Below are 14,441 nucleotides of genomic sequence, written 5' to 3'. Positions count from 1 at the left end.
CAACTGTCCCTGGACATTTTGTGAGTACAGGCAGCTGTGAGAGATCTTAGAGACATTGGATCTGCTGCTCTTGTGCTAGTGAGTCAGCTGTGTGATTTTTTTAAAGGGGACATCAGCTGGTGTCCTTAAAAGCCCAGTATGTCTGATTCTATGTGAAGGGACTCTGCTCTTGTTGCTCTAAGGAAGGAAGTCTACATTTAACTGCTTCTACTACAAGCCAAGTCCACAGCTTGCTACAGTATATGCAAAGACTTCTGCTTCAGCTTTTCTGAAGTGTTTACTGCTTCAGTGTTTACTGTCCTCAAGTTGTAAATAGTTCTATTTTTGGAGTATCCCACTCAGGTCCCTGAACCGTATCCCAGTTACTCCAAAATAGAAACAACAAAAAGAACACCCCTAGACTTGTTATTAAGCCAAATAATGACTGTGAATGTGTGCCCGGCTGTAGGGCAATCCACAGGGGAAGAACCTTGGTAACATTTCAACGTTTTGTTTGCTTGTTTTTGAGTGGACAATAAAGACTGTTTACTTTTATAAAGGGCTGGCTGGTGATCCAGCTACCCATATTAAAATATATTCAACCTACCTCTGCAGCTGATGCATCTACGGAAAGAGCTTTGGAGTAAACACCGTCCCACACCAGCGTGAAGGTTTCCATGTCTGGGACACCTTTTGTCTGCTCTTCAATATCCACAGTCATATTGCTTCCATACAAAATCTCATATGAAATTAACGGGAAATCTCCTGTGGATTGTAACAGCACAAATAAAACATTTAACAAAGTAGGCTTAAGGTTAAATTCCAGGTATGGCTTTATAGCATTATTTTCCAAATCATTTGGTGGAGGGAGGATTATGGTGGGGGGTTGTTTTTCAGGGGTTGGGCTTGGCCTCTTAGTTCCAGTGAAGGGAAATCTTAAGGCGTCAGCATACCAAGACATTTTGGACAATGTCATGCTCCCAACTTTTTGGGAACAGTTTTGGGATGGCCCCTTCCTGTTCCAACATGACTGCGCACCAGTGCACAAAGCAAGGTCCATAAAGACATGCATGAGCGAGTTTGAGGTGGAAGAACTTGAATGGCCTACACAGAGTCCTGACCTCAACCTGATAGAATACCTTTGGGATGAATTAGAGCGGAGACTGCAAGCCAGGCCTTCTTGTCCATCATCAAGGCCTGACCTCACAAATGCGCTTCTGGAAGAATGGTCAAACATTCCCATAGACACACTCCTAAACCTTGTGGACAGCCTTCCCAGAAGAGTTGAAGCTGTTATAGCTGCAAAGGGTGGGCCAACTCAATATTGAACTCTACGGACTAAGACTGGGATGCCATTAAAGTTCAAGTGCATGTAAAGGCAGGCGTCACAATACTTTTCACAATATTTAAAAAAATATATAGAAGCCTCGTCCACAAATAGCATCCATTATGCAATATCTAGCTCTCCATTGCACATTACCTTCAAGCTGAGAAGGATGCTGGATTTGCATCTGCAAAGTTTTTATGGATCCAGTCAGGTGGAATAATTAAACTTAAAATCAAAACCACAAATTAGAAGAGCTAAGAGCCCCCGTTCTGCCCATGATTGACCCATAGCTAGTGTAGGGAACCTGACTTATGCTGGAATGTCCCTCATTTTTCTGTATTTGCTTTAGAAGCTGAACCAGCCCTTCTTAACCAGGGTTCCTTGTGCAATAAGCAACCACTGACATTATTGATATTTTAGCTATCTGTTTTGCGTGTTCACATGCTGCGTTTAGCAGCGTTTGTGCTTTTTTTTTCTTTTTTTTGTGAAATAGCCAAAAATGAAAAACGTCTATAAACAAACAAACACTTTGTTTAGAAGTGTTTGGCGCTTGAAATGCCTCTAAACTCAGCGTCTGAACCCATTTTTTGCATTCCAAAAAAAGCCTCTAAACTCAACTGCCTAGAAATGACTGTAAACGACCCTATGTACATGTACTGATAAGATAACATAGAGGAGAGTTCAGGAGCAGTTGAAAAAATGCCCAACTGCTCCTAAACATCCGTCTAGCAGCAGCAGTGTGTCAGGTCGCCTGAGGCCAGGTGACAGCTCCACCCCGTTTTGGTCAGTGGTGCACCGCTAAGGTAGTGGACCCTATGGCTGACTGCTGAAGATAGAACTCTAGGTGGTTCAGGAAGGCAGGTCCACTGGAGCACCAACACAGATCCCACAGGGAGATAGAGCATAAGATTCCCCAGGGCGTGGAGTCTTAGAGCCAGCAGGTGTTCACCAGAGCCTCTAGTGGTGTGGATGGACTGTGCTGCAACTGGCCCCAGGGTATCCCAGCTCACGCTCACGGTAGGCTACAGGAGGATGGAGAAGAAGCAGAAGCCCAGGACAACAAGGGATAGTAAGGAGATAAACCAAAGGTCGGGGTGACTAGCAGACAAGGATAAACAGAGAACACGCCAAAGGTCAGGGTCACAAGCAGGCAGGTATAGTCGAGAACATGCCAAAGGTCAGGGCCACAAGCAGACAGGGATAGTCGAGAAGATTGGTAACAGAGACAAACGTAGAGCACACGGGAAACAGGAAACCAAACACACAATATTGCACGGCAAGGCAGGCTTGGAGAACACAGTGTTAAATAGTGGTTCCTGTTGAGGCTAGGGTGGAGCCACACTAAGGGAATATTACTTAACCATGCAGGTGTGAGAGCCCTAAGGCTGATACACAGACCAGGTAAGAGACAGGCAGACCATGAAAGTATTACTGCAAGGTCATGACGCAGTGTTCCCATGAGGCCTTAGAACTACTTTAATTTGACTATAGCTAACCTCAGCATTGTTTACTTTTTCTGTGCTTTGCATATTTTTCCTCAGCCTGGGATATTGCTTGCTTCTGCTTTTGTTCTGTGTGTGTGAGCTGGGGGAAGGTGATAAATGCTTGGAGTAACCTTCCAGAGTGTAATTTTCTCCTCTGGGCTCTGCCACAGGTGAAGTCAGTGTAAAGCTCTGTGGACAGAATCCGATCTAACAATTGAGGCCGGGTTCACACTAGCTGGGCCGTGGTTCACAGCAGGGGGTCCGCTACGTCTTACTTATGAAGTGAGGATGTTAGCGGTCACTGTGGGACACTATTGGAAGTTGGGGACAATATGGAGGCTGAGGGCTCTCAGGGGGACTAGGAGCACTGTGGTCCTCTATGGGAGATTGGAGGGGGGGCAATATGGGAACTGCGAGGCCCTGTAGGAGGTTATGAAATCTGCAGCTGAAAAGGGATGTTGTGGCCTGGTGATTGAGAACTACTTCCTAGAGAACCCACAAATAACAGAAAAAAAACCAAAGAAAAATGCTTGAAAATAAGCATGGTCCTATAACATGAACATAACACCCTCATTAGAAAAAAGATGAAGAGACAGACCATGAAACCAGAGAAAAGAGTCCAACTATAGAATAGACAGACACACGGGACCATTCCACCATAATAACGACAGTTGAGATGTAAGCAGGTTAATTAACAGAATTCCGTCATATCAGGTCTCAGGATGAAAAATGCAGTTATATATTATGGGTATAATTATATAAAGGGTTTAATCTCGTGTCCAATAATATCGCACCTCTTGTTGAATTGAAGGTCACTGTATACACATTTTGGGTGTCATTTGTTTCCATAACCACACTGACTGTATCTGGCTGTATAGACAGCAGATTATTTAAAGCCAATTGAACATCTTCTTCGCTTGCATCAGCTGACAACAGACCTAGAAAAATTGAAAAGAAATTATATAAATATTATTAAAAAAATTGTAAAACCAAAAGACAACAATATTCAATTTCATGTACTTTAGATTTAGTTCAGTGACATCATTCTACTAGTGTGTTTCTATTACATTTTGGTCAAACGTTCATAAACATTTAGTAACTAATTTCATTTACTCGAGGGGAAATTGGAAGTCTGGTTAAAGTTGGATATTGCACGAGGAATGTGAATCCTTACTTGGATCCTTGTGTTTTAATATTTGGAGGGCTCAGTGGGATTGCACACAAAACAGGTTAAAGACGCTTCACTGCAGCAACACACTAGTCTATATCATTGGAAAACAACTTAAAGCGGGAGTTCACCCACACCGCCAAAAAAAAAAATATTAAAAGCCAGCAGCTACAAATACTGCAGCTGCTGACTTTTAATACATGGCCACTTACCTGTCCCAGGGTCCAGCGATGTCGGCAGGGGACGCCAAGAACCCGCTCAGTTCTCGGCAGCTGCCGTCGCCATCCTAGGTGAGGGAATCAGGAAGTGAAGCGTTGCGGCTTCACTTCCCGGTTCCCTACTGCGCATGCGCGAGTCGCGCTGCGCGTCCCTAGTGGTCCCCGCTCTCTCCTGGGAGCTGTGTGTTCCCAGCAGACAGTGCGGTGGGGACGGGAAGAGGCATAGACTCCCATGGGAGTCTATGCCGGAAGTGGGTGCAAATACCTGTCTTAGACAGGTATCTGCACCCCCCTCCCCCCTGAAAGGTGCCTAATGTGACACCGGAGGGGGGGAGGGTTCCGAAAAGCGGAATTTCCATTTTTGTGTGGAACTCCGCTTTAAATAGCAGCCAAGAGTGTGTTTAAATTGGTAGAGCAGGTAATGGACTTCCATGTGGAGGTATTGGTATCTTAGGCTCTTCTGTCCCACCTGCAGGCCTGAAAATGGCAAGGCGGGTGTCAGTGAGTGGAACGGAAAAATACCAGAGAACAGTCTGTCCAATCTGTGCTCCATTAGCTGGAGTGGAAGGCCTGGAAGACATCATGGGTTTATTTGTCCCCTGATGTCTCAGTAAAGAGAAACTGTCACAGCAAAATGCTATTACATAGGGGGCTATTGAACCCTATGTGATTGAGGTAAATTGGCAATAAAGGTAATTGTAAAATAAAGAAATAAATAAAAGTAAAAAAAAAAAAAAAGTCACAAAATGTTTTAATTAAAAATTATTTAAAGCCCCTGCCCTTACATACATGCACACAAAAAAACATAAACGCATTCAGCAGCTGCACTTATGTATGAAAACCACAGTTGCACTACAAATGTTACATGCTGCTGTGAATGTTGGAGTGAGAGCAATAATTCAACAGCCATCATTCATGGTTAACTCTAAATTAATAACCTATAAAGGCTTTTAAACCAACACCCATGGACAATTTTGGGTACACAATTCAAGTCATTAAATTTTTACCTGTTTCATCTGCTCCCAAGATGAGTTTGTAATACATGTCTGAACATGAATCAGTACAATCTTTGGTCACTGTAATTGTCTGAACTTCTTCTACTGCTTGTTGGGTTGTGTTCCAATTTAATAATGTAATAACCTGAGGGAATAAAATTACCAAACACAACAAGAAGGTCAGTACATTGACTACATCAAAGACAGTATGGTCTTGTGTAATGTGTGCATAAACTGTAAGTAGATTTCCACCGCTATCCTAAAAAGGTGCTGCTCAGGGTTCCTTGAGAAATTTCTGGCTCTTACCAGAACGAATTAAATTTTTAGCTTTCTGTAAGGGGGGGATTCTTCCCAATGACCACAAATGTAAGGATCATTCTTCCCAGTGAACATCATACTAATATACTTTGAGCTGTAGATATAGTAACTATTAGCAGGTGTTCCCTGAGACCAGAAAGTCATTTCATGGGTTCCTCAATGTTAGAAAGGTTGTGAATGGCTGCTTCACCGAAACCTGTCATGTGTTGCCATATGGGTTTATGTGAAATCTCCATTAACAACTGTAAAATATTGTAATCATGAATATATTTCATTTAGCTGGCATCTATGAAAGCAGGGCAAAAGGGTTTAATTGAAGCTTTTGTTAAGAGCAGATACTGTGGGCCGAGGCTTGTATATACAAACAATGGAGAGCCAATTCCATTGTTTTACACCTCCTCGCTTCAAAGGGTCTCATGCTGGGATATGCATTGGAGGGAGCCCAACCCATAATCAAAACCTAAGTTCCTGGGGAAATTCAATTAGATCAACTGGCCAGCATAGTCATAAGGATTTGCATGAAAGGGGGCCAACTTATGGAGTAAGCCCGCCAATCATGATCCAAGCTAGGCCAACCAATGAGACATTTGCCTGGTTTGATATACTCAGAGCCAAGGGGGGAGGTAACTCTTTTTCTGATAGACCAGCAAGCTGAATGGACCTTTGGTAAGGATGGGTAATTATGGGAAAGGAATGCCCTTTTACTTGTAACTAAATATGTGTGTAGATTGCTGTATTACGGAATATACTCTGTATTCCTTCATGTAAATATTTTATTTTAACCTAATATTTTTCTTCCTTGGTGTAAGGTGATAGATAGATGATTGTGCATTAGCTAGACTTTCAACTGCTTCCTAATAAATGTTATTATATTTGAAGCTTTCACTCTTGGTCGAAAAGAACTCTCATTTAACCCACATCATATCTATGTGATATGAAAAATCTTAAATATAGATTTTTCAGTGTAACACATGACTGAAACACATGTGCTTCCAATGGCAATTTCTTCTTCTGAAAATGCTAGTTGCCTGGCTGTTATGTAAACAACATTTTTAAAACACCGAAGTGACATTTCAGAATATTAACCTGCTGCTCCAGAACTGAATCAGCTTGAGCCTGTATATACTGGATTTCTTGCACTGCATCAGGAATTTGTTGGTTGGTGTATGAGCTTTTGTGTTGGTACAGACCCAAATCAATGTTTGCAGACCCATAGTAATTCTGGATGTAGGCTTCAATGTAACAACTAAAAACAAAAAAAAACAAAAACATGTAAAACAGATAGTCAGAGTCTATAAAGGTGTAACATCTGAGTCTCTGCTACTCCATTTGTTCTGTGTGCAAGGGTAGGCTAGTTATGTGTTCATATAATTATTCTTTGTACATTCAATAACTGAACAAATGTCGTTTGAAAGTACTTCAAAATTTGGTTTGCTTTTGACATTTGGAATGAATGTAATTTCCCAAATGAAAACCACATATGCTCTTAAGTATTTATTTGTTCAAGAAAAAATTTCCAACCTGCTCCTCTGAATTTTCTTTTCAACCACAGTGACAAGAAAGTACAGAGGACCAGGTTGGAAAATGTTTCTCGTTACTAATTGCTGCAAGAGAAAAAAAGGAACTTAATTTTCAAGGACACAATTATCAAATTTTTGCTGACCTATCCCAACTTACTATTACTAAAAGACGATCCATGAAACCCCAACTAATGGAACTGCAACGCCACAACATTATGTATCAATGGGGCTTCCCCTTTTCAGTCAGATTTAACTATCAAGGTACAATTTACAGAAGCAGATCAGCAGATGAACTACAACAAACCCTTTTAAAATTAAATCTGACAGAACCCACAAGCAGCAACTCTCCCACACGCAGAAGAATGGCATCATCTTCACCTTCAGGCAGCACCCAGAAAATTTCATAACAAAATGGGAATCATCATTCTCACAAAAGAGGCCGTTATGCCACATCATCCATGGACCAAGAAGATTCAATGGACTGACATCCTAATTCCTGATATCTCTTCATTTATTATACTAAGAGATGGTTCTCTATAAAAAAACTATATTTATAACTGAATGTAACTGCATTCTGATAGTCACACACTGTGTGGGATCATGTTACATTCCAGTTATATTTCTTATTACTTCTGATTCATATAGCCTTAGAATATATAAGTGAAATAAGGAAATTCTTGTTCAGTTATATATTATCAGGTAATAACAATAGATTTATTACTTTTTAGGACAAATATGTTCAATAATCCAGAAGTAATGGAAGCTTTTTCTTTCTTTTCTTAAAACAAATATATTATTACCTAACTAGTTCCTAGAATTATGTTTTTGTTTATTCTAATCTGAAGCAATACAACCTCAATTTTATGAGTTAACATATCTAAACAGTTACGTATGAATAAAATATGTAATTGTTTACTCTAAAAGGGTTAAAATCCCAAAATAATTCAAACTATCTTCATCAATACCAAAGTTATTAACAGTACCTTTCTAACTGAATTATTTAGCCTAGGGCAAGACTAACCATATACAACCACCCTGGAATAAATAATTTCAACAAAAACTATATTCTGCACTCCAATTAATGAAACATCATTTTGATGTCTTTTGACATAGCACTTCTCTCCTGTAAGCGGAAGATCCGTGTACCCCCATTAGCCCTCCTCATTCTCCCAACCATATTATGTGGGAGTGTGACGAAGGCACTTATTCCCCTGAGAGAGATATTTATTCTCTTTCACGGGTAAATTGTGATTACTTGCAAAAAATAATTTATACAATGTATCATCTAATCTCATATGTTTTTTGTTTACTCTTTACTCCAGAATTCACTGGTTTCTTTTCTATCTATTCATCTCTTCAGTCCACACAGGTTGATCTGCGCAGTCAGCTCTGCATAACAAAAAGTAAGTCAAAACTATTTGATCTATTGCCATGGCACCATTGAATATACTTTCCCTGAATGTTCAGGGAATAAATGTCCCACAAAAAAGGACCAAAGCCTTCCGTACTTTCCATAACAAGAAGGCTCACATAGTATGCCTCCAAGAAACACACTTCACCAAAGATTCTACTCCAAAATATATTTCTCCTTTTTATCAACAAATTTACACGGCTTCTGCCTGTACCAAGCAAAGGGGAACTCTAATTGCATTTCACCGATCCACACCATTCACCTTATCATCAGAAATTAAAGACCCAGAAGGTAGATACCTGATACTCATGGGTTATATAATGGATACAGCAATCACAGTGATTTCCTACTACGCTCCTAACAAACAACCTACACCATTCCTCTCACATATATTACAAGTGATTAATACACACAAAATAGGAACAGTGATAATATGTGGGGATTCGAACCAGATCCTCCTCCCATTTTTAGATAAATCACCTTTTACAACATCCAAAATAACCTCTAGATTACCTTTTTCTCAACTTCTTTCCAAATACAATCTGGTAGATTCATGGAGAGAAAGTAACCCAATGAAAAAGAAATTCACTTATTTCTCGCACCCTCATCAAACCTTCACCAGAATAGATCATATTTTTCTAACAATAGGAATGATACCAGAAATTATTGCATCAGATATAATTCCGATTCCGTGGTCTGACCATAATGCAGTATACACTACTATAGCCTCAGCCATACCAAAAGCGCATGACCCAACGTGGTACTTACCGGACATAATGCTCAAACACCCACTACATCAGATGGCCATTGAACAAGCTTTAAAGGAATACATATCAATTAATAATACAACAGACATCTCCCCAATAACACTGTGGGAAGCTCATAAGCCTGTCTTGCGTGGTACAATACAAAGACAAATGGCACTATTTAAACGGGAACGCAAAAATCTAGCAAAAAAACTAGAACTCAATTTTAATGCAGCCTACATATCATTTCAAGATAATCCATCTCAGAGTACAAAATCTCATCTGGAAAAATCTAGATTGGAATACGATCTATTTCTCACTGAGTCAGTTGATAAATCCCTCAAACGCTCCAAACACAATTTCTACATGAATACAAACAAACCAGGTACATATTTGGCTCGGGCATTAAATTCAACTAACAAATCTTTCAAACCAATACGTTTGAAATTATCAAAAAATGTTTACACTTGTAATCCAGTTAAAATAGTCCATAAATTTCACTCACATCTCGCAACTTTATACAAGACAAACAATAAATTTAATCCTACAGAGGCTGAATCGTTCTTCTCAAAAATAACCTTACCTGAGTTATCTCAGAATCAAAAAAGCAGTTTGGATGAGCCTATAACTATAGATGAAGTTGCTAACGCCATAAAAGACCTAAAACTTAACAAAAGACCAGGCCCAGACGGCTACTCGGCTTTATACTATAAAACATTCTCAGAAATACTCTCTCCCATTCTCACTGAAACTTTTAACAAACTTCTAGATGGACATTCTTTTCGGCAAGAAACACTAATGGCAATTGTTTGTATGATCCCAAAACCCCTTTCTGATGATACTTCCTGTGTGAATTATCGGCCTATCTCTCTGTTAAACCTCGATATTAAATTATTAGCAAAAATAATAGCAAAACGCCTCAATAGCATTATAGGAAAATTAATACATAGAGATCAAGTAGGCTTCATGCCAAATAGACAGGCAGGCGATAATATACGCAGGGCAGTGTTATTGGCACATATTGCTAAAAAACGGAAAATCCCTTTATGTTTTCTATCTCTCGATATTAAGAGGGCATTTGACACAGTATCCTGGCAATATATGCAATATTCATTACAAAAATGGGGTTTTGGACCCCACTTTTTAACATGGATCAAAGCATTATATAATAAACCCAAAGCCTATATAAAATATGCTGGATACAAATCTGAAGCCTTTAATATCGAAAGAGGTACCCGACAGGGTTGCCCATTATCTCCCTTATTATTTGCCCTTATACTCGAACCCATGGCCCAATACATCAGAACAAACCAAACTATAACTGGCATTGAAGTAGGAGGTATTACACACAAATTATGTATATTTGCAGACGATATATTACTTTTTCTATCATCACCACAGGTCTCTGGTCCTAACTTAATACCAGCTCTTGATGGGTTTGCAGCCCTATCCGGCCTTATGATTAATCCTAAGAAATGCCTAGTGCTTAATATTTCACTCACAAACATGGAATTGATCCCGGCTAGGGCTGCACTCCCATTCACATGGGCAGAAAAATCAATCCCATATCTTGGAATTCATTTAACAGCATCTTATTCTGACTTATTCTCAACCAATTATCCTCCTGTATTAAGACAGATCACAAATCTAATAAAACAATGGTCGCAACTTTCTTTATCCTGGATAGGGAAGATTAATGCAATCAAAATGACTATTCTACCCAAATTGCTTTATCTATTCAGAGTCCTCCCTATTCCAATTCCTTCCTATTTTTTGAGAATAGTACAAAAAAGAGCAACTTCGTTTATATGGGGCTCTTCTAAACCACGTATACCTATACACACACTACATCTTCCCAAAAATAAAGGAGGCCTGGGATACCCTAATTTTACTAACTACTACAGAGCAGCACATTTGGCCAGTCTGTCCAAATACCATGCAAAACAGGAAATCCCATTATGGGTATTTATAGAGGCTTCAGAAAATGACCCTCTATTAATATCAAATTTATTATGGCTTGATCCTAAAGACCGCTTTAAAATTCATAATCCCATAACTAAACACTTCTTATCTCTCTGGGATAAACTAAAAAACAAATATCAGTTACAATCTCCACACAATCCTCTCCTTTCTTTTATCAGAAATCCGGCCTTTTATCCGGCATGGATCTACCCAAATTCTTTTAAAGCTTGGACAACATCAGGCATTCAGACACTAAATGACTTCATAGCATCTAAATCATTCCTTTTATTCCCATCGCTTAGAGAAAAATATGATCTACCAAACTCTGAGATATTTAGATATCTCCAAATCAAAAATTTCTATACACCATTCCTAAAGGGGGATACACCATTATCCCAATTATCCATTTTTGAATCAATCTGTACAAAAGATCCATTTGCGAAAGGTACAATTTCATCACTTTATAATCAATTATATGGAGTAGCAAATCTTAATAGACCCTCTTACGTTCAGAGGTGGGAGGAGGACCTGAGACGAACTTTAGAAGACACGGACTGGTCTAACATATGGCTCACATCTAAGTCATCTTCACCCAACATCTTAGCACTGGAGACAAATTATAAAGTCCTAACTCGCTGGTACCTTGTACCCGCTAGAGTGGCAAAATATTCACCTAATACCTCAGCTCTTTGTTTTCGAGGATGCCCAGAAATAGGCACATATTTACACATATGGTGGACGTGCCCAGTAATCCAAACCTTCTGGAAGGAAGTCTTCGTGATTGCATCTAAAATATTTAAAAAAATAATACAACCAGATCCATATTTAACTTTACTTAATCTAAAACCGGAATGGTTAACACTCTCTCAATTCAAACTTATGATCCAACTAATAACGGCTGCAAAACAAACAGTGGCCAAGGCATGGAAATCTCCTACATTGGTACTAGCAGAAACAATTCACAGAATGAATAATACAATGTCCCATGCTAAGATGGTAGCCATCGATCAAAATCAAATTCCAAAATTTGAAAAACTTTGGCATCCTTGGATAAAACAACAGTTCCTGTCAAACTTCAATGACTCTGTCCTGTTGCCATGGTAACAGATTAAATGACTTACAGAGACACCCATTCTAAGGCTTCAAAGAGAACTAAAAAGAATAATAAACTGACGAGCGGGACAACCTTGTGGACCATACCTCTACCTTTCAACCCTTTTTCTTCTTTCTCTTTCCTTTTCTCCACCTTATGATTAAAGCTCATTATCAGAATTTATTTGACCTATATACACTCTACTTGTAAACAATATGTATAGTAGGTATAAATCATTTAAATAACTACAAAAGTAACTAAGGAAATGATATATATCTTTAATTTAGGTTTACGTGAACCCAATGTTTAATATTTGAAATTTCATGATATTTACCTATATAAACCCTACTGTAAAACAATGAGCTTACTTTATAGATCCTTGTAAACTTACTTTATGTATCTTTATAACATTGTATACTCAATAAACTTCTTTTGACAAGGAAAATGTTTCTCGAACAAACAAATTTCTATTGATTACTAAATTGAACAAATGTTCTTAAAATGAGTAATTTTGAACAATTTCTACTAGTGTATGACCAGCTTAAAGTGATATTAAAGCTTTTGTGTTTTTTTTTTTTTTTTTTTAAATAACAAACATGTTATATTTACCTGCTCTGTGTAATGGTTTTGCACAGAGCAGCCCCAATCCTCTTCTTTTCTGGTCCCCCGCCACCGCTCTTGGCTTCTCCTGCTCGAGCAGTGCCCCCAGAGAAAGCTGCTTTCCTTGGTGGCACTGCTGCATGCTTGTTTCCGAGCTGCTGCTCTGTGCGTTCATAAGACACATAGAGCTGTGGCTCAGCCCCACCTCCTGCTCTCTCCTCATTGGCTCACTGGCTGTGATTGACAGCAGTGGAAGCCAATTAGCTCCCGTTGCTGTCCCAGCCAACTATGAGGTAGATTTCCCCTACAGTCGAGGTTATCGTGAACACCGCTGGATCAGAGGGGGCTCAGGTAAGGATTGGGGGGGCTGCACACAGAAGAATACAATAAGGTAAAAAACTGTCAGCCTTTAGAACCGCTTTAGGGCTGACAGTACACTGAATGAAAAAAATCACAACAGATTCCCCCCATTAGCATCCTCCTGCTATACAGCACGGATGGACGAGTCCCCTTACTGGGCTATTGGAAAATGGACGAAATCCCTTTCCTGGGCTATCTAACTGGATGCTCGGAATGCAGGCTGCTTGTGTTTCAAGCACTCATGCCTGGGCACATACTGCCCTGTCCAGCTGCAACAGCTTTTAGCCTCTCATTTTACAGGCTACCAGCAGTTGGGATGGACAGTATGTCTGTGCCTTACGCTTGCACCTAAATGCTGCAATCTCATGCATCGGGGCTAAACACCCAATGTCCTTGAGACCTTAAAGTATGTTTCCAATTATGCAGCCTTTTTGGTATAATGCCTACTTTATATTTGTTACATGTTCCCATCAACAACTGATAAATATTTAAACATTGCTGGTTATCTGTTTAAATATCTTTTACTTGCTTAAAAATCCTAACAGGCTTTGGATATTGTATGCTTAAATCAGAGTTCCAGCCTCTAAAACAAATATGTAAAAGTCAGTAGCTACAAATAATGTAGCTTGTTGACTTTCAATATAAGGACACTTACCTGTCCGGGGATCTCGCAATGTTGGCTCGGGTGCAGGCACCGGCATTGCAACTAAGGGAAACTGGCAGTGAAGCCTTCAAGCCTTCCTACTGCGCATGCAAGTTGCACTGCACTTTCTGAATAGCCCGTTGTCTTCTGGCACACACATAGGTCCCAGAAGGCAGCAGGGAGGAAAGAGAAGGGGCCGAAGATGATGTTCATCGCCCCGGCGAGATAGGACAGAAGTCCTCCTTGAAAACCAAGAAAAAAAAGGATATCCTAAAACAAGGGAGGGTGGGGTGCTCAGTTGGTATACACCTAAATTTATTTTAGCCTGGAACTCCGCTTTAATTACATTGATCCAGTTCGGTAATATACCCACCCGATGCTCCTAGAAGCTAGAAATCAATGAAGTAGACATCGCTACTCCAGTGATCTCCACTTGCTTCCAGGTCTCATGCATAGCTGCCAGCCTGCTGCATTCTGAACACAGGAGGTCAGCTGCTTGGCAGAGGCACCATTCAGAGAACTGGAATATTCATTTCTCCATCAGTTCATCTCCTACAATATTAGCTTTGTATTAGTCGCACCTCCATTTAGGTTTTAAGATTATGGGAGCATGGCCT

At 39.8% G+C, this 14,441-nt stretch overlaps 1 protein-coding gene across 1 annotated transcript in view; it reads right to left on the bottom strand.

Annotated features, from left to right (window-relative positions):
- Window positions 1-14,441, bottom strand: part of LOC141146080 (fibrocystin-L-like) — a 364,397-nt gene that overhangs the window by 283,608 nt on the left and 66,348 nt on the right. The window contains exons 16-19 of the mRNA XM_073632840.1: window positions 6,576-6,735; window positions 5,184-5,316; window positions 3,585-3,728; window positions 587-744 (exon numbers count right to left, since the gene is read on the bottom strand). Of these exons, the coding sequence (XP_073488941.1) occupies window positions 587-744; window positions 3,585-3,728; window positions 5,184-5,316; window positions 6,576-6,735 (595 nt within the window). The remainder of the gene's footprint in view (window positions 1-586; window positions 745-3,584; window positions 3,729-5,183; window positions 5,317-6,575; window positions 6,736-14,441) is intronic.

This window comes from Aquarana catesbeiana, linkage group LG05 (assembly GCF_042186555.1).
Source record: "Aquarana catesbeiana isolate 2022-GZ linkage group LG05, ASM4218655v1, whole genome shotgun sequence".
In the NCBI taxonomy this organism is placed as follows: Eukaryota; Metazoa; Chordata; class Amphibia; order Anura; family Ranidae; genus Aquarana; species Aquarana catesbeiana.
This window is presented reverse-complemented; position numbering and strand designations above follow the sequence as displayed.